General features: G+C 44.3%; 1 protein-coding gene across 3 annotated transcripts; it reads left to right on the top strand.

Annotated features, from left to right (window-relative positions):
* Positions 1-1,249: 1,249 nt before the first annotated feature.
* On the top strand, positions 1,250-17,540 carry LOC121568843 (pyridoxal-dependent decarboxylase domain-containing protein 1). Of its 3 annotated transcripts, XM_041879295.2 has the most exons (24): positions 1,250-1,402; positions 3,024-3,100; positions 3,275-3,343; positions 3,508-3,588; positions 4,145-4,294; positions 4,375-4,564; positions 4,718-4,786; positions 8,347-8,425; positions 8,928-9,012; positions 9,124-9,172; positions 9,306-9,407; positions 9,836-9,961; positions 10,069-10,119; positions 11,839-11,899; positions 12,104-12,174; positions 12,249-12,354; positions 12,585-12,756; positions 14,517-14,635; positions 14,781-14,902; positions 15,086-15,178; positions 15,272-15,368; positions 15,458-15,556; positions 15,708-15,928; positions 16,262-17,540. In XM_041879295.2, the coding sequence occupies exons 2-24, from the start codon at positions 3,024-3,026 to the stop codon at positions 16,274-16,276; spliced, it is 2,304 nt and encodes a 767-aa protein (XP_041735229.1). In that variant the 5' UTR covers positions 1,250-1,402; the 3' UTR covers positions 16,277-17,540. The 3 variants fall into 3 exon arrangements, with proteins under 3 accessions (XP_041735229.1, XP_041735228.1, XP_041735227.1); XM_041879294.2 differs by having other exon boundaries at positions 4,148-4,294; positions 15,708-17,540; XM_041879293.2 differs by having other exon boundaries at positions 15,708-17,540.
* Positions 17,541-22,213: the final 4,673 nt, after the last annotated feature.

The raw sequence follows: 22,213 nt of genomic DNA, 5'->3' as shown, positions 1-22,213 counted from the left end.
GTCCATACAGAAATGGTTTGTCAAGATCGGTGTGGAAGAACTTGACTGGCCTGCACAGAGCCCTGACCTCAACCCCATCGAACACCTTTGGGATGAATTGGAACGCCGACTGCGAGTCAGGCCTAATCGCCCAACATCAGTGCCCGACCTCACTAATGCTCTTGTGGCTGAATAGAAGCAAGTCCCCACAGCAATGTTCCAACATCTAGTGGAAAGCCTTCCCAGAAGAATGGAGGCTGTTATAGCAGCAAAGGGGGGGACCAACTCCATAATAATGCCCATGATTTTTGAATGAGATGTTCGACGATCAGGTGTCCATATACTTTTGGTCATGTAGTGTACTTCTGGCACCTTCAAATGGGGGAACTTGATACACGGTTCTTTCATTTCTAAACGGTAAAACAGATATGTATGAAAAAAACTAAAATAAATGACATTCTGTACTGTCGCCTCATGTAAAACATTTTATCTCAAATCCATAATGCAGCGGTATAGAGCCAAATTAAAAGTTTTAGCTTCACTGTCCAAATAATTACATAGGGGAGTGTACATCCATATGTATTATTAGTCATCATCATCTATTCTAGGGTACTCCCACTGAGGTATAATAATGAGAACGTGTACTGCACACTCTGGGAGAATCTCATTTGCATTTCCATTTCTTCACGTCCCCTCCTCTCTGACCTAATCCAATTGGGAGTGGTTTCCACTAGATAACACAGCCACAAAGTAAAAATTGGCTATATCGTAAAAATTCATTAAAAACAAAAATCAGCTTTTTGGTCTTAATTTAAGGTTAGGGTTAAGCATAAGGTTATCAGTGTGGTTACGGTTAAGGTTAGGTTTAAAATCAGATTTTAAGAAGATACATTGTAAAATAGAGCCAATTTTTACTTTGTGGCTGTTTTATCTAGTGGAAACCGGAGAGAGGACGTGAGGAATCAAAGAAACGCACTTGAGATTCTCCCTCTGATGGATGCATCCTCCCTTCACTGAAATAATCACTTATCTGTATGATGGATAGGTGCATTATGCACTAGATGCCTTGCTTTCATCCAAATAGATCATTACTTCAATGAATGGAGGAATTAATTATTAGGCTTTTCAAAGTATTACTGGGGCCCAATTCAAAAACCCTCCACTCCACTGCCTGCTAGTTAGCTAAGCACCTATCAGCCAATCAAGATACACACAGCACCACATTGGCCGTGTAGCGATACGTCAGCTCTGCCAGCGTGGAATACGGAGCGCCAGTCCAGGAAGTGAACATTTACAGGAGCTAGCGGGATAACGAAGCTCTTTAGCCGTCAATATTATAATAATCCCCACGCCCATACAGAGGGGATAGACGGCGTATCCTTTTCTCAAGCTTTCCAACTGTCTGGAGCCACCGCATCACAAGGTAAGCACGGACGAGCAGTCAATCTTGGTGTGGTCCAAGCGGTAACGCTAGGCAAACTATGGCTAGTAATGCTAGTTAGGCTAGCAGCACCAACAGCGGTAAATCTGCTGTCATTGCTAAGAATTACGCGGAACTAGATTTATTTCCTTGATAAACGCAATGCAATGTGGCATTTAACCAGAGCATGTCCTTGTTTCTTCTTGGCCTAATGTCGTCAATTATGAAGCTGCCACCTTCCATTTATGAAACAGTTTATCATCGTGATGACGATGCTGCTAATTTGTTATGGATGGTCACGGCTGGTTGACTGACTAGCACAGTTGCCGCGTTCACAACAACTTGGAACTCTGACATCTCTGACTTCAGCGCCATCAAGACATGGGAACGCGGAGGAAAAACTAGCTCCGACTGGGAAAAATCGTTTTGAACGGTCATCCAACTCGGAATTCCAAGTCGGAAAATCGGGCATCATTCAAGAGTTCCGATTTGAAGATCACTGCCGTCATGAGTTCCCAGTTGTCTTGAAAGCACCATAGAGACAATAATCATCGCTTTCAAACCGGTTTTCGAAACATGCTGATGTGCCCCTTATCTTTCATATCAGCAAGAAATGATCTTTCAAATAAAAAAATATACACTAACTTTAGCAGTTTTGCACAGATCCACAAGATGTGTGTGCCTAAGTGAACTCTACTTTCTCCACAGTTACGATTACACGCAGCTGTTCGGAGCATGCTAGATGGCTATTTAGCACAGGTGGCCACCTATGTCTTCCGTCTGTCTTCCATAAACAAGTGATATAACTTGGAGATATGACTGTGTGGGAACAATAACCCTATAAAAGTGTAGTGTTTTTCTTTGATATGAAAGATACGTTCCTTATGTTTCCAAAACCGTACCGCAAGCGATGCGTGTTATAGAGCAAGCGTCGGGGCTCTTAACAAAACTACCCCTGTCAGAATATACTTCAGTAGGCGCTAAAGCAGTTAACGTCTATGAATGGGGTAAGAGACAGCCAGAGAGAGTCATTATGATCAAGGATGTTATTTATTGGTTAACTGACATTTACTTTAAGACAAATATTTAGGCAGCTCATGCATCATAAATCTATTGAGTGGCATGTTGTAGTAGCAGAAAATCCGGTTTGATTAAATTACACAGGTAATCCAACTCTATCACATAACGGGTGGATCCATAACTACACCATTATCATTTCAGACAGAAATGAGGGCATTGAGGCACCACTGGTAATGAATAGAAGTTATAGTCAGACTGTATTTACTTTCAACTGCTTCTCCAGTCGCCTGGAATTGGCAATAACATGAGCTAGACCAGGGTAGAGTCTGTTACGTCTTGCCAATGTCAATATTTGACAAATGTTAACAATTAGATTGACCTCTGTCTACTCTACCTCTGATCCGCCTCAATATGCAGTCCAATAGATGACAGAGGAGGGTAAAGGGAGGATTAGAGTGTTAAATATAAGGCATTAGGGGGCAAGAGAACTGAAGGATAAACTGTGTTTTTACCTAGCCTATGGCTCTGTCTGTAACCCTGAGATGGAATGAGGTGTCCAGCTGGTTTAGTGTCTTTTTCCTCAGTCTCTGACCTCTGACCCTAGATGATGGTCGACCCCACACTTGCTGAAATGGGCAAGAACCTCAACGAGGCCATGAAGATCCTGGAGAATGGCCGAAAGTAAGCTTTTATGAATTGGTATTTGTTCGTAAAGATATATTGACGAGTATTACACTGGCTGTTAATGACGCACATACCATTGCACATACTGTATGCATGCATGTTTACACAAGTCAAATGCACACACCTGAATGACTATCTGACTTGTTTGTTTTGCCGTTTCTTTCTCTCCAGGGCATCAGAACCGGATGCAGATAGATGCCAGTTCAGCAGGAGTAGTATCCCCGGACCCCTACAGGGAGAGTGAGTACAGCAGATACCCCTGTTACTCACTCTCGATCTAGTGTCTTTCTCTGTCTGTCTCTCTTCCTCCCTCTCTCTCTCACACAAACAAATGTGGATGGCATTTCACAGAACCAATGAGTCCCCTCAAACAACATATTGTGTGTTTTCTTCCTAACTTCCAGTGGGCAGGATGTGGCCAGTATACTCCAGCTGGTCCAGAATCTCATGCATGAAGATGAGGAGGAAGACAAGCCAAGCCATCGGTAGGTTTAACATTAGAACACCACTACTGAGAGCATATGTCAGTTAGAAGTCCATCTTATAATTTTTTAAAATCAGGGTAATAGGAATTTCCAGGTGAACAAAAAGAAGAGAAGTCGTTGATAATATCAATAAAAAATCTAGCCGGTATATTACAAGTTGCAACAGGGAGAACAGAGGCAGAGAAAATGTCTGTCTGGCCTCTTGGAGACAGGCCCTTTATATTCTAATCAGACAGTACCAAGTGTTCTGTAAAAACCAGCCCAAGAAGGCTTGTAGGAAGTCAAAACAAATTGCATTGACATTGTCAGCTGCTACAGAATACAGTAATAATCAGTGTCCTTGTACCTCCAGTCTGGCGTCAATCACTATCAACAGAACCTTGCACAAACAGAACATGAAAACATATAAATATGCTAAGGATTGTGTTAATCACTCTTCATTGTATATGAACTTTATTAACCTTAAATATTCCCATTACAATCAGTATCAGTGTAATACAGTTTATCAACATCACATCTTTGTGACCTCACTTCCTGTGTGTGTCTTGTCCCCCAGCAGGATGCAGAATGTCGGGGAGCAGGGTCACATGGCGTTGCTAGGACACAGCCTAGCAGCCTACATCTCAGTGCTGGACAGGGAGAGACTCAGGAAGCTGATCACACGCATCGCATCTGACACAACACTATGGCTCTGCAGACTCTTCAGGTGTGTCTGGGTCTGTCTGTCGAGTGCATGTGTGTGTTTGTTCCTGGTGCATTGCTCATTTGATTTTGATGTCCTGCCAGGTATGAGAGTGGCTCAGCATACTACCATGAGGATGACCGAGAGGGCCTGCTGAAGGTGTGTCGCCTGGTCATCAATGCCCGCTATGAGGACTACTCCACAGAGGGCTACATGGTGCTCAACTCCAGACAGCCTGTCATTTATCAGAGCACCACCTGCAGGCCTGGCCTGGGACAGCACCTCTGCAGCCAAGTAGGAGTAGAAGCAGGCATAGAAACGCATTGCATGTACTTACATGAAGACACACAGACAGACCTTTCTGATGTTATTTTGGTGTTGTAAGAGCAGATATTTCAGAAGTTATTCAATGTAGATTGACTTTAACAGAAATCCTCTCTTCCTCAGCTGGGTCTGCCTCTGTCCAGCCTGTGCACCGTCCCCTGTAACACTATGTTTGGATCCCAGCACCAAATGGTAGGAAGATCAGCCTCATTTAGATAGGCTCATACAATATACACTACATAACCAAAAGTATGTGGACTCCTGCTCGTTGAACATCTCATTCCAAAATCATGGGCATTAATATGGAGTTGGTCCTCCCCCTTTGCTGCTATAACAGCCTCCACTCTTCTGGGAAAGCTTTCCACTAGATGTTGGAACATTGCTGTGGGGACTTGCTTCCATTCAGCCACAAGAGCATTAGTGAGGTCGGCCACTGATGTTGGGCCTGGCTCGTAGTCGGAGTTCCAATTCATCCCAAAGGTGTCGATGGGGTTGAGGGCAGGGCTCTGTGCAGGCCAGTCAAGTTCTTCCACACCGATCTTGACAAACCATTTCTGTATGGACCTCGCTTTGTGCATGGGGGCATTGTCATGCTGAAACAGGAAAAGGCCTTCCACAAAGTTGGAAGCACAGAATCATCTAGAATGTAATTGAATGCTATAGCTTTAAGATTTGCCTTCACTGGAACTAAGGGGCCTAGCCCGAAACATGAAAAACAGCCCCAGACCATTATTCCTCCTCCACCAAACTTTACAGTTGGCACTACGCATTGGGGCAGGTAGCATCCGCCAAACCCAGATTCATCCGTCGGACTGCCAGATGGTGAAGCGTGATTCATCACTCCAGAGAACGCGTTTCCACTGCTCCAGAGTCCAATGGCGGCGAGCTTTACACCACTCCAGCCGACGCTTGGCATTGAGCATGGTGATTTTAGGCTTGTGTGCGGCTGCTCGGGCATGGAAACCCATTTCATGAAGCTGGTGCACAAAATCTAATACTAAGGAAGTCTCGAGGTTTTCTCGCCTGAGGTAGAGTATCTCATGATAAGCTGTAGACCACACTATTTACCAAGAGACTTTTCATCTATATTTTTCGTAGCTGTCTATCTACCACCACAAACTGATGCTGGCATTAAGATTGCACTCAATGAGCTGTATAAGGCCATAAGTAAACAGGAAAACGCTCATCCAGAGGCAGCGCTCCTAGTGGCCGGGGACTTTAATGCAGGGAAACTTAAATCCGTTCTACCTAATTTCTACCAGCATGTTAAATGTGCAACCAGAGGAAAAAAACCTCTAGACCACCTTTACTCCACACACAAAGACGCATACAAAGCTCTCCCTCGCCCTCCATTTGGCAAATCTGACCATAATTAAATTCTCCTGATTCCTGCTTATCAGCAAAAATTAAAGCAGGAAACACCAGTGACTCGGTTAATAAAAAAAGTGGTCAGATGATGCAGATGCTAAGCTACAGGACTGTTTTGCTAGCACAGACTGGAATATGTTCTGGGATTCTTCAGATAGCATTGAGGAGTACACCACATCAGTCACTGGCTTCATCAATAAGTGCATTGATGACATCGTTCCCACAGTCACCGTACGTACATACCCCAACCAGAAGCCATGGATTACAGGCAACATCCGCACTGAGTTAAAGGGTAGAGCTGCCGCTTTCAAGGAGCGGGACTCTAACCCGGACGCTTATAAGAAATCCCGCTATGCCCTCAGACGAACCATCAAACAGGCAAAGAGTCAATACAGGACTAAGATTGAATCGTACTACACCGGCTCTGACACTCGTCGGATGTGGCAGGGCTTAAACTATTACAGACTACAAAAGGAAGCACAGCCGCGAGCTGCCCAGTGACACAAGCCTACCAGACGAGCTAAATCACTTCTATGCTCGCTTCAAGGCAAGCAACACTGAAGCATGCATGAGAGCACCAGCTGTTCCGGATGACTATGTGATCACGCTCTCCGTAGCCGGTGTGAGTAAGACTTTTTTAAGCAGGTCAACATTCACAAGGCCGCAGGGCCAGACGGATTACCAGGATGTGTACTCCGAGCATGTGCTGACCAACTGGCAAGTGTCTTCACTGACAGTTTCAACATGTCCCCTGACTGAGTCTGTAATACCAACATGTTTCAAGCAGACCACCATAGTCCCTGTGCCCAAGGACACTAAGATAACCTGCCTAAATGAGTACCGACCCGTAGCACTCACGTCTGTAGTCATGAAGTGCTTTGAAAGGCTGGTCATGGCTCACATCAACACCATTATCCCAGAAACCGTAGACCCACTCCAATTTGCATACCGCCCCAACAGATCCACAGATGATGCAATCTCTATTACACTCCACACTGCCTTTTCCCACCTGGACAAGAGGAACACCTATGTGAGAATGCTGTTCATTGACTACAGCTCAGTGTTCAACACCATAGTGCCCTCAAAGCTCATCACTAAGCTAAGGATCCTGGGACTAAACACCTCCATCTGCAACTGGATCCTGGACTTCCTGCCGGGCTGCCCCCAGGTGGTAAGGGTAGGTAACAACACATCTGCCATGCTGATCCTCAACATGGGGGCCCCTCAGGGGTGCGTGCTCAGTCCCCTCCTGTACTCCCTGTTCACCCATGACTGCATGGCCAGGCACGACTCCAACACCATAATTAAGTTTGCTGACGACACAACAGTGGTAGGCCTGATCACCGACAACGATGAGACAGCCTATAGGGAGGAGGGCCGAGACCTGGCCGTGTGGTGCCAGGATAACAACCTCTCCCTCAACGTGATCAAGACAAAGGAGATGATTGTGGACTACAGGACAAAGAAGAGGACTGAGCACGCCCCCATTCTCATTGACGGGGCTGTAGTGGAACAGGTTGAGAGCTTCAAGTTCCTTGGTGTCCACATCACCAACGAACTATCATGGTCCAAACACACCAAGACAGTCGTGAAGAGGGCACGACAAAGCCTATTCCCCCTCAGGAGACTGAAAAGATTTGGCATGGGTCCTCAGATCCTCAAAAAGTTCTACAGCTGCACCATCGAGAGCATCCTGACTGGTTGCATCACCGCCAGGTATGGCAACTGCTCGGCCTCCGACCGCAAGGCACTACAGAGGGTAGTGCGTACGGCCCAGTACATCACTGGGGCCGAGCTTCCTGCCATCCAGGACCTCTATACCAGGCGGTGTCAGAGGAAGGCCCTCAAAATTGTCAAAGACTCCAGCCACCCTAGTCATAGACTGTTCTCTCTGCTACCGCGCGGCAAGCGGTACCGGAGCGACAAGTCTAGGTCCAAAAGGCTTCTCAACAGCTTCTACCCCCAAGCCATAAGACTCCTGAACAGCTAATCTTTGCTACCCGGACTATTTGCACTGCCCCCCCCACCCCCACCCACCTCTTTTACGCTGCTGCTAGTCTGTTTTATTATTTATGCATAGTCACTTTAACTATACCCACATGTACATATTACCTCAATTACCTCGACTCGACTACTGCTGCTCTTTAGTTATTTGCTTTTATTTATTTATTTAAATTGTATTTTAAAAGATGCATTGTTGGTTAAGGGCTTGTAAGTAAGCATTTCACTCTAATAACCTGTTGTATTCGGCACATGTGGCAAATAAAATGTGATTTGATTTAGGTCATACTGGGGTGCCTGTATGCGTACTACCTATCATACTACCCTGATTTTAAATGGAAAACATAATATGATCTGTCTCCCTTGGTGTTTTCCTGTTGCAGGACGTTGCCTTGCTAGACAAGCTGATCAAAGAGGACGTGGAGACTGGGAAGCTTCCATTGCTGTTGGTAGCCAACGCCGGTCAGTGGGGAATTCTATCACCATTAATACAATTATAATCAAATTAGTAGCTAAGGGCACACATCTTCTCTTTTAAAAGTGTTTTTTTTTGTCCAAGGACAGTGTGCAATCTAGTTTTAGAGAGACAAAATAAGGACATAAACAATCTGATGCACAGGTTTATTTCAAGGCCTATTACTTCTCAACATTCAAAAGCAGACTGAATGAATAAAGCCTGGCTGGCCCAAAACTATTTTAACATGCAATCCAACACTTCAACTCGTGAGTGCTTATAATCTGAAAATAATCATAACTCCATGCTTATTGCAAAACTTTGCATGGTGACATATTATTACACTCTAAAGTGAAACAATGTTTAACCCTTGACCAACCAGGATGTTATTGTATGACTTACCTGGTCAAATAAAGGTTAAATGAACATGTCAGTCCCTCTATCACTGACGTATTGACCAAGACGTACTGCAGAGTGACTCAGAGCGTACTCACTGCCTTGTCTTCCCAGGCACCCCTGGGGCGGGCCACACAGACAAGCTGGGCCGTCTAAAGGAGCTGTGTGAACAGTATGGCATGTGGCTCCACATAGAAGGGTGGGTAACAACATTACACATACTTGTAAAATTGTAATATGTCTTTAACCAACCATATTGGAGGGGTTTGTAAATGCTTTAAAACTACTTTGTCTTTTCTGTCTCTCTCAGTGTCAACTTGGCCACCCTGGCTCTGGGGCAGGTCTCGTCCCCCGTGACGGTACGTATAGGATATGCTCTCCCATTCTGTGACCCTCCGAACTTGAAATGAATGCACTGTAAGATGCCTGTATTGTATTGTAATGTAATATGTCTACTACAGTATGTGTCTTTGCCCCCTCCTCCGTCCCCAGGCGGCCACCAGGAGTGACAGTATGACCCTGACCCTGGGTCCGTGGCTGGGCCTGCCTGCTGTTCCTGCTGTCACCCTCTACAGACATGAGGACCCAGCCCTGGTACGCTTTCTCCTTCCTGGGCTCTCTTCTTTGGTATCCTCTTTCTCCTTCCTGGGCTCTCTTCTTTGGTGTCCTCTTTCTCCTTCCTGGGCTCTCTTCTTTGGTATCCTCTTTCTCCTTCCTGGGCTCTCTTCTTTGGTGTCCTCTTTCTCCTTTCTGGGCTCTCTTCTTTGGTGTCCTCTTTCTCCTTTCTGGGCTCTCTTCTTTGGTGTCCTCTTTCTCCTTCCTGGGCTCTCTTCTTTGGTGTCCTCTTTCAACTCTAGCTGTAGGTCCTATCTGGTCTCTGTTTAGTACTTTAAACATGCATCCTTCCTTCCTGCCTCCCTTGGAGTTATTACAGATCTGATATGACTGGATTGGTGAAAGCTACAGTATGTGGTGGAATCCTTGGTTTCACCTATCCATTTGAGTTCTCTCCCCTGTCTCAGTCTCTGGCAGCCGGGTTGACTTCCAGTCAGCCAGTAGAGAAGCTGCGTGCCCTGCCTCTCTGGCTCTCCCTGCAGTACCTGGGCCATGATGGGATAGTGGAGAAGATCAGACACGCTGCAGAGCTTGTAAGTACTTTAGGTTAGTAATAAGCATGTGGGTTAGCGATCTGTGTTCATTTCTATCACCTTACTGCTAACAAACTGACCCGTGTCGTATCTCTTTTTGTCTGTAGAGCCAACAGCTTCTTGAGAAACTGAAGACTCTGGCTTCCATAAAGACTTCAGTAGGTCCACAACTTGTTCAACTATTAACTATCTACTACTATTAATGTATATGTAATGCATTGTAAAGCATTGAGGCTGTTCTAAGCAGCCATAAGCTGTTAATTGCATAATTTAATAATGCACTATGGGTGTAAACAAAGGCACTATAAAGCCACTACACATAGGTGGGTCAAAGGACGAAGGCCCCCCATATGAGCTTTTGTTTGAGTTTTAAGATACGATAACTTAAGAAAACAATGAGATAAGATCACACCCACACTCATCTCAAACACATAACACACAGCTATGAAGATGAGGGCGTCTGACGTCTGTGTTTTATGCCATCATCAGGATGAGCTTGACTCTGAGATCTCTCTCTTCGATGCTTTGACTATGGTAAAGAAACAGTACTGAGCCTCGCTAACAGAGACCGCCATCATACTGTCACAAAACAAATACCTTGTTCACAGGCATCAGCACTGAGCAGATACTGATCTTTAGATAATCTGAAACGGTGTGAATAAGATTGACACATGTAGATGATATAGAGATCATTGGAACGGTGCAGTGCAGTAACTGCTGAAGCTGATCCGGTGAACAAGCAGAGTGTGTGGGTCTGGTTACCGTGTTGGGTTGATGGTGGCTTTGAGTACCTTTTTGTCATAGTGAGTGTCGTGTGCTGTTTGTGTGTAGTAAGTGTGTGTATACTGTAGATAGTGAGCGGTTGGGTTGCCTTGGTTACAGGGTGTGGTGTCTCTCTCTCGGATCCCGCCGATCTCGGGGGGCTCTCTACGGGACTTGCTGGGCTCTCTCATTCTGTCTATTGTAGGTGGGACCAACCCTCTTCCCCCTGCCTGCTCACCCTTCCTCTCCTCCTCCTTCTCTCCTTCTTTCTCTGTTTCACTCTGTACCTGACCATGTTTGTCCACCTGAATGCCCTGAGAGGCACTGTATTTGAGACACCGCTCAAATTGAGGGCACCCATTGGCTAAAACCGCCATCAGTCCACTTCCTGGTTCCTGTCCAATCACCACTACAGGCATGTTTTAAGCACATCAGGGAATGTCCTGTCCCCCCACCACCTCTTCTTCACAGAATCCTGATGACTCTAAAGTTGAACTTTGACCCAGGCGTCATCAAAGATGGACCTCACTGTGTTTACATAACTACCCTGTTAAGGTACAAAAGTAACAATCCAACATGTCACTTCAACCAATCAATCCTGCTATGGGTAACTGGGTAGTACATACCCTTACTGTGAATTGTTAGAGATGGAGAGAAATTACCAGAAGGAAAGAGTAGTGTCTTTCCTGTGCTGAGATTTTCTCCAAAACTCAAATTTGCCCGACCCAATGGTTTATGTACAAAGTATACACAGTACATACAATATAATGGTGAGTTGTGGATTTGTCGTCGGTTGTATGGTTAAGAGTCATATACATAACATCCATGGAAAACACAGAAATGTCCATTGTGAATGGAAGTCATAGGCATTGACATTTACGCACAAACATTTTAACTATTTAACAATCCCCATGCAGACCAGTTTGACTGCTCAAACAGAGGATGTGTGTCACAAACCCAGGCATCTCCATAGCATCACATCACACAGCTTCTCAGGACCATTCTCACATAGTTCACCTGTTTGCATGTTAATGATAGTTTTAAAGGTCAAGGTTTATGACCCTGGATGTGTGGAACCTCACCTGTGTGTCTGTCTCACCTTTCCTGTGCTGCAGGTGGAGGATGAGCTGAACTCTCCAGTAGTAGTGTTCAGGTTCTCCCAGGAGACCAGTGCAGGTGAGTGGTTAACACTACTCTTCCTGTTCCTACACATTTTCCCCACAACTAAGCAGGAACTCTTATTCAGCTATATCCAACCTACTTTAGTTGCAATTTGTGCATTCAAATGAGTATCATGTAAATGTACTATATATTTGAATTTGGCAAGTTATATGTAATAGGTCGTAATGCTATGCTCTCCCCCTCTTCCCCGCGACTCAGAATCCAGTGGTGGTTCTGTGGAGGGCTACTTTGCTGGAGAGAGAGAAGTGCTAGATACCCTCAACAGATGGGTGAGCATTTGTATACATTTGTAATGGGTGAGACAATAAAGATCGATTGGTTGATTGATTTTGTCTGCCTGTAGCTGTGTGAGCGGTTGGCACAGCTTGTGCCTGCCAGCGGGGTAGACATGGTGGAGTTGGAGGACGAGGGCACCTGTGTCCGCTTCACCCCTCTTTTGACCGCCGCAGGTAACACACACACACACACACACTCACCTGTGGGACACACGCATCATAAAGAAAGACACACACTCACCTGTTAGACACACCATCATTTGTATTACACACACTCACCTGTACAGTTAATGAAGAACACCTGATCATCGTCAGTCAATCCACCCACCACAGTGGATGTTAGTCAGGCACAACTCTCCTTATGTTGACCCTTGATCCCTGACCTCTGACCTGTTCCCTCCCAGCCCTGGGGACCCAGCGGTGTGACGTGGATCTCCTGGTGGAGCGGTTGACTGAGCTGGTTCCTGTGCTGAACTGTACGCTCCGTCTCAGACTGGACTTCAGAGAGGAGGTGTACCGCCACTCTGCCCTCAGTTACATAGAGGACCTCAGCTGGCCCGGCCTGGGAGCCGTCAGGTAGGAATATACTGTTATTTATTCAGTATTAGTATTATTAATAGCTATGTACAGTGAGAGAGAAAAGTATTTGATCCCCTGCTGATTTTGTACGTTTGCCCACTGACAAAGACATGATCAGTCTATCATTTGAATGGTAGGTTTATTTGAACAGTGAGAGACAGAATAACAACAAAAAAATCCAGAAAAACGCATGTAAAAAATGTTATAAATTGATTTGCATTTTAATGAGGGAAATAAGTATTTGACCCCTCTGCAAAACATGAATTAGTACTTGGTCAGACGTTTCTTGTAGTTGGCCACCATGTTTGCACACATCTCAGGAGGGATTTTGTCCCACTCCTCTTTGCAGATTTTCTCCAAGTCATTAAGGTTTCGAGGCTGACGTTTGGCAACTCGAACCTTCAGCTCCCTCCACAGATTTTCTATGGGATTAAGGTCTGGAGACTGGCTAGGCCACTCCAGGACCTTAATGTGCTTTTTCTTGAGCCACTCTTTTGTTGCCTTGGCCGTGTGTTTTGGGTCATTGTCATGCTGGAATACCCATCCACGACCCATTTTCAGTGCCCTGGCTGAGGGAAGGAGGTTCTCACCCAAGATTTGACGGTACATAGCCCCGTCCATCGTCCCTTTGATGCGGTGAAGTTGTCCTGTCCCCTTAGCAGAAAACCCCCCCCAAAGCATAATGTTTCCACCTCCATGTTTGACGGTGGGGATGGTGTTCTTGGGGTCATAGGCAGCATTCCTCCTCCTCCTCCAAACACGGCGAGTTGAGTTGATGCCAAAGAGCTCGATTTTGGTCTCATCTGACCACAACACTTTCACCCAGTTCTCCTCTGAATCATTCAGATGTTCATTGGCAAACTTCAGACAGGCCTGTATATGTGCTTTCTTGAGCAGGGGGACCTTGCGGGCGCTGCAGGATTTCAGTCCATCACGGCGTAGTGTGTTACCAATAGTTTTCTTGGTGACTATGGTCCCAGCTGCCTTGAGATCATTGACAAGATCCTCCCGTGTAGTTCTGGGCTGATTCCTCACCGTTCTCATGATCATTGCAACTCCATGAGGTGAGATCTTGCATGGAGTCCCAGGCCGAGGGAGATTGACAGTTATTTTGTGTTTCTTCCATTTGCAAATAATCACACCAACTGTTGTCACCTTCTCACCAAGCTGCTTGGCGATGGTCTTGTAGCCCATTCCAGCCTTGTGTAGGTCTACAATCTTGTCCCTGACATCCTTGGAGAGCTCTTTGGTCTTGGCCATGGTGGAGAGTTTGGAATCTGATTGATTGCTTCTGTGGACAGGTGTCTTTTATACAGGTAACAAGCTGAGATTAGGAGCACTCCCTTTAAGAGTGTGCTCCTAATCTCAGCTCGTTACCTGTATAAAAGACACCTGGGAGCCAGAAATCTTTGATTGAGAGGGGGTCAAATACTTATTTCCCTCATTAAAATGCAAATCAATTTATAACATTCTTGACATGCGTTTTTCTGGATTTTTTTGTTGTTATTCTGTCTCTCACTGTTCAAATAAACCTACCATTTAAAATTATAGACTGATCATTTCTTTGTCAGTGGGCGAACGTACAAAATCAGCAGGGGATCAAATACTTTTTTCCCTCACTGTAATTACCATTTTACCATGCCATTTCATAGTAAATTACCTGGTAATTTCTTTAGAGTAAAATAATGTGCAACTGCAACCAAAATGTTTTATGTAAAGCAATGTGACTTGTCCACAAAATGATTGTGTCCACTCAGGTATGAGCCGAGGATTGAGAAGATGAACGACCGTAAGAGACAGCTGGAGGTGGAGAAGATCAACGGTGAGCTGCTGGTGAAACTAGGGGATCTGGACGCAGACCTCATCTTCTCCACCGGTCAGTACTGTGCCTGTCCACAGCACAGAGCTCCTTTTATCACATCTGGACCTCAAGGTTTCAATCTTCCCCTCAAACCGAGGAATGATTCAGACCTGGTTCTGATTCAGCCTGCTTTACCTCTTAACCTCTCTCCCTCCTTCAGGCCCGGAGTTCGGACCCGAGAAGGACTGCGTATTTATTGGCATGGCAATGGAGGACCTAGACGTGCCAGAGCTAGTGGATACGATAGCCGCCCTGGGGAGGGACATAGAGGAGAACGGCAGGGTAACGCAATCTCCTTCTACTCTGTTTACCTACAGTCTGTCAATGCCTCTAACGTGGCTGGTACTTCCGGATTATATTGATTTTTGATTATAAAATGCAATCAAATATCTATGTAAAACTACAATCCCATTGCATTGATTCAGTTGTAAATGATTATTTTCTTCTGTCCCATCTTGTCACTAGCTATTAGAGAACATGACGGAGGTGGTGAGGAAAGGCATCCAGGAGGCAGAGCTACAGCTCCAGAAAGACAACCAGGAGAAACTCATGGAGGAGGTGTGTGCGTGTGCACGTTTTTGTATACATGCACATTTTATGGACTGATTTGTATTTATTGTTTTGCCCCATCTCTCTCTCTCTCTCTCTCAGGGTGTGTTGAGACAGATTCCTCTGGTCGGCTCCGTGTTGAACTGGTTCTCTCCGTTCCAGAGCACTGTGAAGGGCAGGACCTTTAACCTGGCTGCAGGTACACAACTGTGTGTGTCTGTGCCTGCTCCTAGGTTGCTCCTGTATGTCTGCATTCCGATGGTATAAGTGACTGTGTGTTTCCCATAGGTTCCCTGGACACCACAGAGCCCACCTACTCCATGAAGGCCCAGACAGGTGGGCTGGCATCGCCAGAAACCCCCACCTCCTCTGCCAAGAGACTACCAGGTATGGCCTCACAGAATCTATAGAATGGGATATTCTTGTTCTTTCGCAGTCAATCGCTTTAAAATCAAGGGGAATATTTTATTTATTGAAAATACTGGAAATCTTAGACTACTATTCTCTTTGATTCCTCCTTTTCCTCCTCCACTTGCAGGACAGAGGCTGTTCCGGCGCGAGGGTGCGGGGGGCTCTGACTCTCACAGTGAGACCAGCTCCGTGGGCCATGCTGAGGATCTCTCCAGGGAGGGGGTCCCACAACCCTCCACACCCACCCCACCTTCCCCTGTCCCAGACGAGGTGGTTTCCGGGGCCCCTGAGAGCCCAGAGACCTCCCAGGTGCCAGTTGAACCCGAGCCCACGCAGGAGGAGAGCGAGGTGGGTACACCGGAAGGGGAACAGAGTATGGAAGAGGAGGAGAGAGCCTGAGGGCCAGGAGGCAACTGGGGAGGCACCAGTGGAGGAGACAGGCAGATAGGACAGCCCCCAGGGCAGGTTCCAGGCCAGTCCAGCAGGTGTTGTAGAGCAGGGATTCATTCTATTCTCAAATAATTCTCCCTTGCCTCTTTTCTTGACAACTGTCTCCTTGTAGATCTGAAGGGACTGGAGACTGGGATGAAAGATAATTAGATAGCAAAGGGTTCACTTAGACTACCAGAAGGGTAGGGAGTGCTATTGTCATTTTATCTCTGCTTTATTCTTTCTTTCCAGTCCCATGATGACTGAGAGGGAGAGGTCAAGGGCTGAGGGAAGGAACCAGGATTTCAGAATGGAATCCAGCCTTAGTCTCTAGGGTTGTTTCCACAGCAGTCCAGAGATTGTGTCTGACTGTCTGAGGACTCGATCTCTCAATGGGTTAATAAATAATTATGTAGGAGTAGAATTCAGACACCCTATAGGACCTAAGAACTCTGGTCAAGCAGGAACTACACCTGGCGCTGGGAGTCAAAGGTGAAGGGTTGTCTGAGCTGAGGACTTCCTGGTTCATGGCCTCCACTCTACTTCAGTCGGTCTCGTCATGGCCCGGAGGTAAAGCAGCTTATATGCAAGCCAAGTAACGTGCGACTAACACTGGAAATGAAACCATTTTAGATTGTATACACACCTTCTATTTCTATCCACTCAATCACCATGATGATCAGTAAAACCAGCTCTGTATAGAGGGAAATGTAGTAGAACAATTTAAGCATACTGTGATATGACTTGAACAAGAAAGAATACATGCATCCACCTGCTTTCTGATCTTTAAATACTCCCACAGTATATGTGCACTACCCCGATAGACCCTCCCACGGATGGTCAAACACCCTCCTGTTAACATTTGCACATACTTGGGTCTGATTGGTGTACAATGTTTTTTTTTTTTTTACAATATAAATGTATGTTTTTAATAATATTACCAATGGGGCTAACGTTTCCTTACGTCCATAAGCAAAGTCTTGCTTAACATGCATTCTGAGGAAATACTTATAGTGGCTATACTGTATGTTGATGTTTCCTGTGAGACAGACATGCAGTAGCCTAGTAGTTATTATAATACCTAGACTGAAGATAGCATATTTGCAGGTTAAAGGATTTGGTTTCAATGCAGGGTTGTAAAAAAAAAAAAAAAGAAGTTGTATTCCATTTGTCACTACCTTATTTAATGTTGCACATAGTATGTCTTAATTTAATCAAAACCTTTTCAATAATTCATTTATTTTGTATTTTTTATTCTCAAAATAAGAACAAAATCTATAATTTGTTGCAATAACTACTTTGATGAAGAATTATGATTCCTGACTTGAAATGACACAACGATATTTCCGTCCTGCTTCCATTACAATCTCTATTTGATTTCACATACAACGATCCTTGACAAAGAGCTTAGAGAAAATGTATGTTCCTTCCATACCATTGTCTTCAAAAGGGAGATGTTACAGTTGAAGTCGGAAGTTTACATACACCTAAGCCAAATACATTTAAACTATGTTTTTCACAATTCCCTGTAAAAAATCCCTGTCTTAGGTCAGTTAGGATCCACACTTTATTTTAAGAATGTGAAATGTCAGAATAATAGTAGAGATAATGATTTATTTCAGCTTTTATTTCTTTCATCACATTCCCAGTGGGTCAGAAGTTTACATGCACTCAATTAGTATTTGGTAGCATTGCCTTTAAATTGTTTAACTTGGGTCAAACGTTTCGGGTAGCCTTCCACAAGCTTCCCACAATAAGTTGGGTGAATTTTGGCCCATTCCTCCTGACAGAGCTGGTGTAACTGAGTCAGGTTTGTAGGCCTCCTTGCTCGCACACGCTTTTTCAGTTCTGCCCACACATTTTCTATAGGATTGAGGTCAGGGCTTTGTGATGGCCACTCCAATACCTTGACTTTGTTGTCCTTAAGCTATTTTGCCACAACTTTGGAAGTATGCTTGGGGTCATTGTCCATTTGGAAGACCCATTTGCGACCAAGCTTTAACTTCCTGACTGATGTCTTGAGATGTTGCTTCAATATATCCACCTAATTTTCCTTCCTCATGATGCCATCTATTTTGTGAAGTGCACCAGTCCCTCCTGCAGCAAAGCACCCCCACAGCATGATGCTGCCATCCCTGTGCTTCACGGTTGGGATGGTGTTCTTCGGCTTGCAAGCAACCACCTTTTTCCTCCAAACATAACGATGGTCATTATGGCCAAACAGTTCTATTTTTGTTTCATCAGACCAGAGGACATTTCTCCAAAAAGTACGATCTTTGTCCCCATGTGCAGTTGCAAACTGTAGTCTGGCTTTTTTATGGCGGTTTTGGAGCAGTGGCTTCTTCCTTGCTGAGCGGCCTTTCAGGTTATGTCGATATAGGACTCATTCCAGAATCTTCACAAGGTCCTTTGCTGTTGTTCTGGGATTGATTTGCACTTTTCGCACCAAAGTACGTTCATCTCTAGGAGACAGAACGCGTCTCCATCCTGAGCGGTATGACGGCTGCGTGGTCCCATGGTGTTTATACTTGCGTACTATTGTTTGTACAGATGAATGTGGTACCTTCAGGCGTTTGGAAATTCCTCCCAAGGATGAACCAGACTTGTGGAGGTCTACTATTCTTTTTCGGAGGTCTTGGCTGATTTCTTTTGATTTTCCCATGATGTCAAGCAAAGAGGCACTGAGTTTGAAGGTAGGACTTGAAATACATCCACAGGTACAACTCCAATTGACTTAAATTATGTCAATTAGCCTATCAGAAGCTTTTCAAGCCATGACATCATTTTCTGGAATTTTCCAAGCTGTTTAAAGGCACAGTCAACTTCTGCCCCACTGGAATTGTGATACAGTGAATTATAAGTGAAATAATCTGTCTGAAAACAATTGTTGGAAAAATTACTTGTGTCATGCACAAAGTAGATGTCCTAACCGACTTGCCAAAACTATAGTTTGTTAACAAGAAATTTGTGGTGGTTGAAAAACGAGTTATAATGACTCCAACCTAAGTGTATGTAAACTTCCGACTTCAACTGTATCTATTATCGACCTACAGCTCTAAGATGGTTTAAGAAATGTTTTGTACACAGTTGTAATTATGGAAATGATAGGTGTTCCATTCTCGTTGACCAATCATGTTTCTGCTATGTAGTAATACAAATTTGGGAGAACTTTAATGCCCTGAGGTCCTGAGACTACTGGCATCATGACTTTCAAATGGAATCAATAATTTGCTTAAAACTGCTTTTGCATCCACTGTACAGCACTTTGCCTTTTTGATTTTTTTTTATATCGAAAGCAGACAGAATGAGCTTATACTTTTACGTTTTAATTTTGTTTTTCTTAATTTAGGATGTGCACTTAACTTCAAAATACAACTGTAATTCTCTTCTGAATTTGATACTATAAAGATGTTGGTTCACTGTACTCTGATATAATTTCCATCTGTTGTAGATCTGTTTTATGTCGTAAGGTCCATCTCCTTCGAGGACATTCTGTTATCATATTCTTTAAACAGGTTACGTACATGTTACTTTTGATTCTGCTCCTAATCAGCAATTCTGGTGCAATAATCCACTCATAGCAAAGGAGAAAATAACTGATATTTAATGTTGTTGAACTGGGAGCGTTATTTTTGATACACCATTAATTTAGTTTTCTGAAGTGAAAATATTTAATAGATGAATGCTTTAACAATGTTTTAAGGACATACAGTGCATTCGGAAAGTATTCAGACCCCTTGACTTTTTCCACATTTTGTTACCTTACAGCCTTATGCTGAATGTTTTTTTTCCTCAATCTACACACAATAACCCATTATGACAAAGCAAAAACAGGTTTTTATAAATTTTAGCAAATTTGTTATAAAAATAAAAAGTACATAAGTATTCAGACCCTTTCAGTACTTTGTTGAAGCACCTTTGGCAGTGATTACAGCCTCGAGTCTTCTTGGGTATGACGCTACAAGCTTGGCACACCTGTATTTGGGGAGTTTCTCCCATTGTTCTCTGCAGATCCTCTTAAGCTTTGTCAGGTTGGATGGGGAGCATCACTGCACAACTATTTTCAGGTCTCTCCAGAGATGTTCAAGTCCGGGCTCTGGCTGGGCCACTCTCAAGGACATTCAGAGACTTGTCCCGAAGCCACTCCTGCGTTGTCTTTCTATGTGCTTAGGGTCGTTGTCCTGTTGGAAGGTGACCCTTCGCCCCAGTCGGAGGTCCTGAGCGCTCTGGAGCATGTTTTCATCAAGGATCTCTCTCTGTACTTTACTCCGTTCATCTTTCCCTTGATCCTGACTAGTCTCCAAGTCCCTGCCGCTGAAAAACACCCCCACAGCATGATGCTACCACCATGCTTCACCGTAGGGATGGTGTCAAGTTTCCTCCAGACGTGACACTTGGCATTCAGGCCAAAGAGTTAAATCTTGGTTTCATCAGACCAGAGAATCTTGTTTTTCATGGTCTGAGAGTCCTTTAGATGCCTTTTGGCGAACTCCAAGCGGGCTGTCATGTGCCTTTTTACTGAGGAATGGCTTCCGTCTGGTCAGTCTAACATAAAGGCCTGATTGGTGGAGTACTGCAGAGTTGGTTGTCCTTCTGGAAGGTTCTGCCATCTCCACAGAGGAACTCTGGAGCTCTCTGAGTGACCATCAGGTTCTTGGTCACCTCCCTGACCAAGGCCCTTCTCCCCCGATTGTTCAGTTTGGCTGGACGGCCAGCTCTAGGAAGAGTCTTGTTGGTTCCAAACTTCTTCCATTTTAAGAATGATTGAGGCCACTGTGGGGAACTTCAATGGTGTAGAAATGTTTTCCCCAGATCTGTGCCTCGACACAATCCTGTCTCGGAGCTCTACGGACAATTCCTTCGACCTCATGGCTTGGTTTTTGCTCTGATATACACTGTCAACTGTGGAACCTTATATAGACAGGTGTGTACCTTTCCTAACCTTTCCCAATCAATTGAATTTACCACAGGTGGACTCCAATCAAGTTGTAGAAACACCTCAACGATGATCAATGGAAACAACAGGATGCACCTGAGCTCAATTTCGAGTCTTCTAGCAAAGGGTCTGAATAATTATGTAAATACATTGTTTTTTTTTGTATGTAAATTTGCCAATATTTCTAAACTTGTTTTCGCTTTGTCATTATGGGGTATTGTGTGTAGATTGATGGGGGGAAATTTATTTAAGCCATTTTAGAATAATGCTGTAACAAAATGTAGAAAAAGGGAAGGAGTCTGAATACTTTCCGAATGCACTATAGGTGGTTGAAGTACTGCACTAGTCTCACTGAAGTTCAATGCCTGTTTAAAGATTTTTGGAAAAACACTGTTTGAAATGTAATTTAATGGGATGGAAAGAGGGATGTATTGAAAAATCCAATCACCTTTATTAAAACATGATATAAAACAGTTTTGTGTAATCAATAATTTGCAGGGACTTGCATTTACAGGTAAAAGGTGTTAATCATATTGTTAGTTACCAATTAATCAGTAATTCCAGTCAACCTTATTGAAATCCTGATTTAGTATCAATGTCAGCTTGATGATGTGTTTCTCCCTGTCAGAAATTACCAATGGAATCAGAATGGGGAATGAATAAAATAACCCAAATACAATTCTCAAACCTTTTTCTCAGACATTGCCTCCCCCTAGTGGCAAAATGAGTACTTCGCACCAAGGCCTCAGCTGAACCTCAGCAGTGTCCTTTTATACTGAACAAAAATATAAACGCAACATGTAAAGTGTTAGTCCCATGTTTCATGAGCTGAAATAAAAAATCCCTAAAATGTTCCATACGCACAAAAAGCTAATCTCTAAAAAGAAAATAAGCACTAATTTCTTTACATCCCTGTTAGTGAGCATTTCTCCTTTGGCAAGATAATCCATCCACCTGACAGGTATGGCATATCAGGAAGCTGATTAAACGGCATGATCATTACACAGGTACACCTTATGCTGGGGACAAAAGGCCACTCTAAAATGTGCAATTTTGTAACACAACACAATGCAACAGATGTCTCAAGTTTTGAGGGAGCCTGCGAGTGGCATGCTGACTGCAGGAATGTCCAACAGAGCTGTCTGTAATAAAGCCCTTTTGTAGGGAAACCCCTATTCTGATTGGCTGGGCCAGTGGGCCCCTGCCCAGTCATGTGAAATCCATCGATTAGGGCTTAATTTATTTATTTCAATTGACTGATTTCCTTC

This window comes from Coregonus clupeaformis, chromosome 7 (genome assembly GCF_020615455.1).
Source record: "Coregonus clupeaformis isolate EN_2021a chromosome 7, ASM2061545v1, whole genome shotgun sequence".
Classification (NCBI taxonomy): domain Eukaryota; kingdom Metazoa; phylum Chordata; class Actinopteri; order Salmoniformes; family Salmonidae; genus Coregonus; species Coregonus clupeaformis.
Note: the sequence above shows the minus strand (reverse complement) of the source record. Positions and strands in the feature narration are given on the sequence as shown.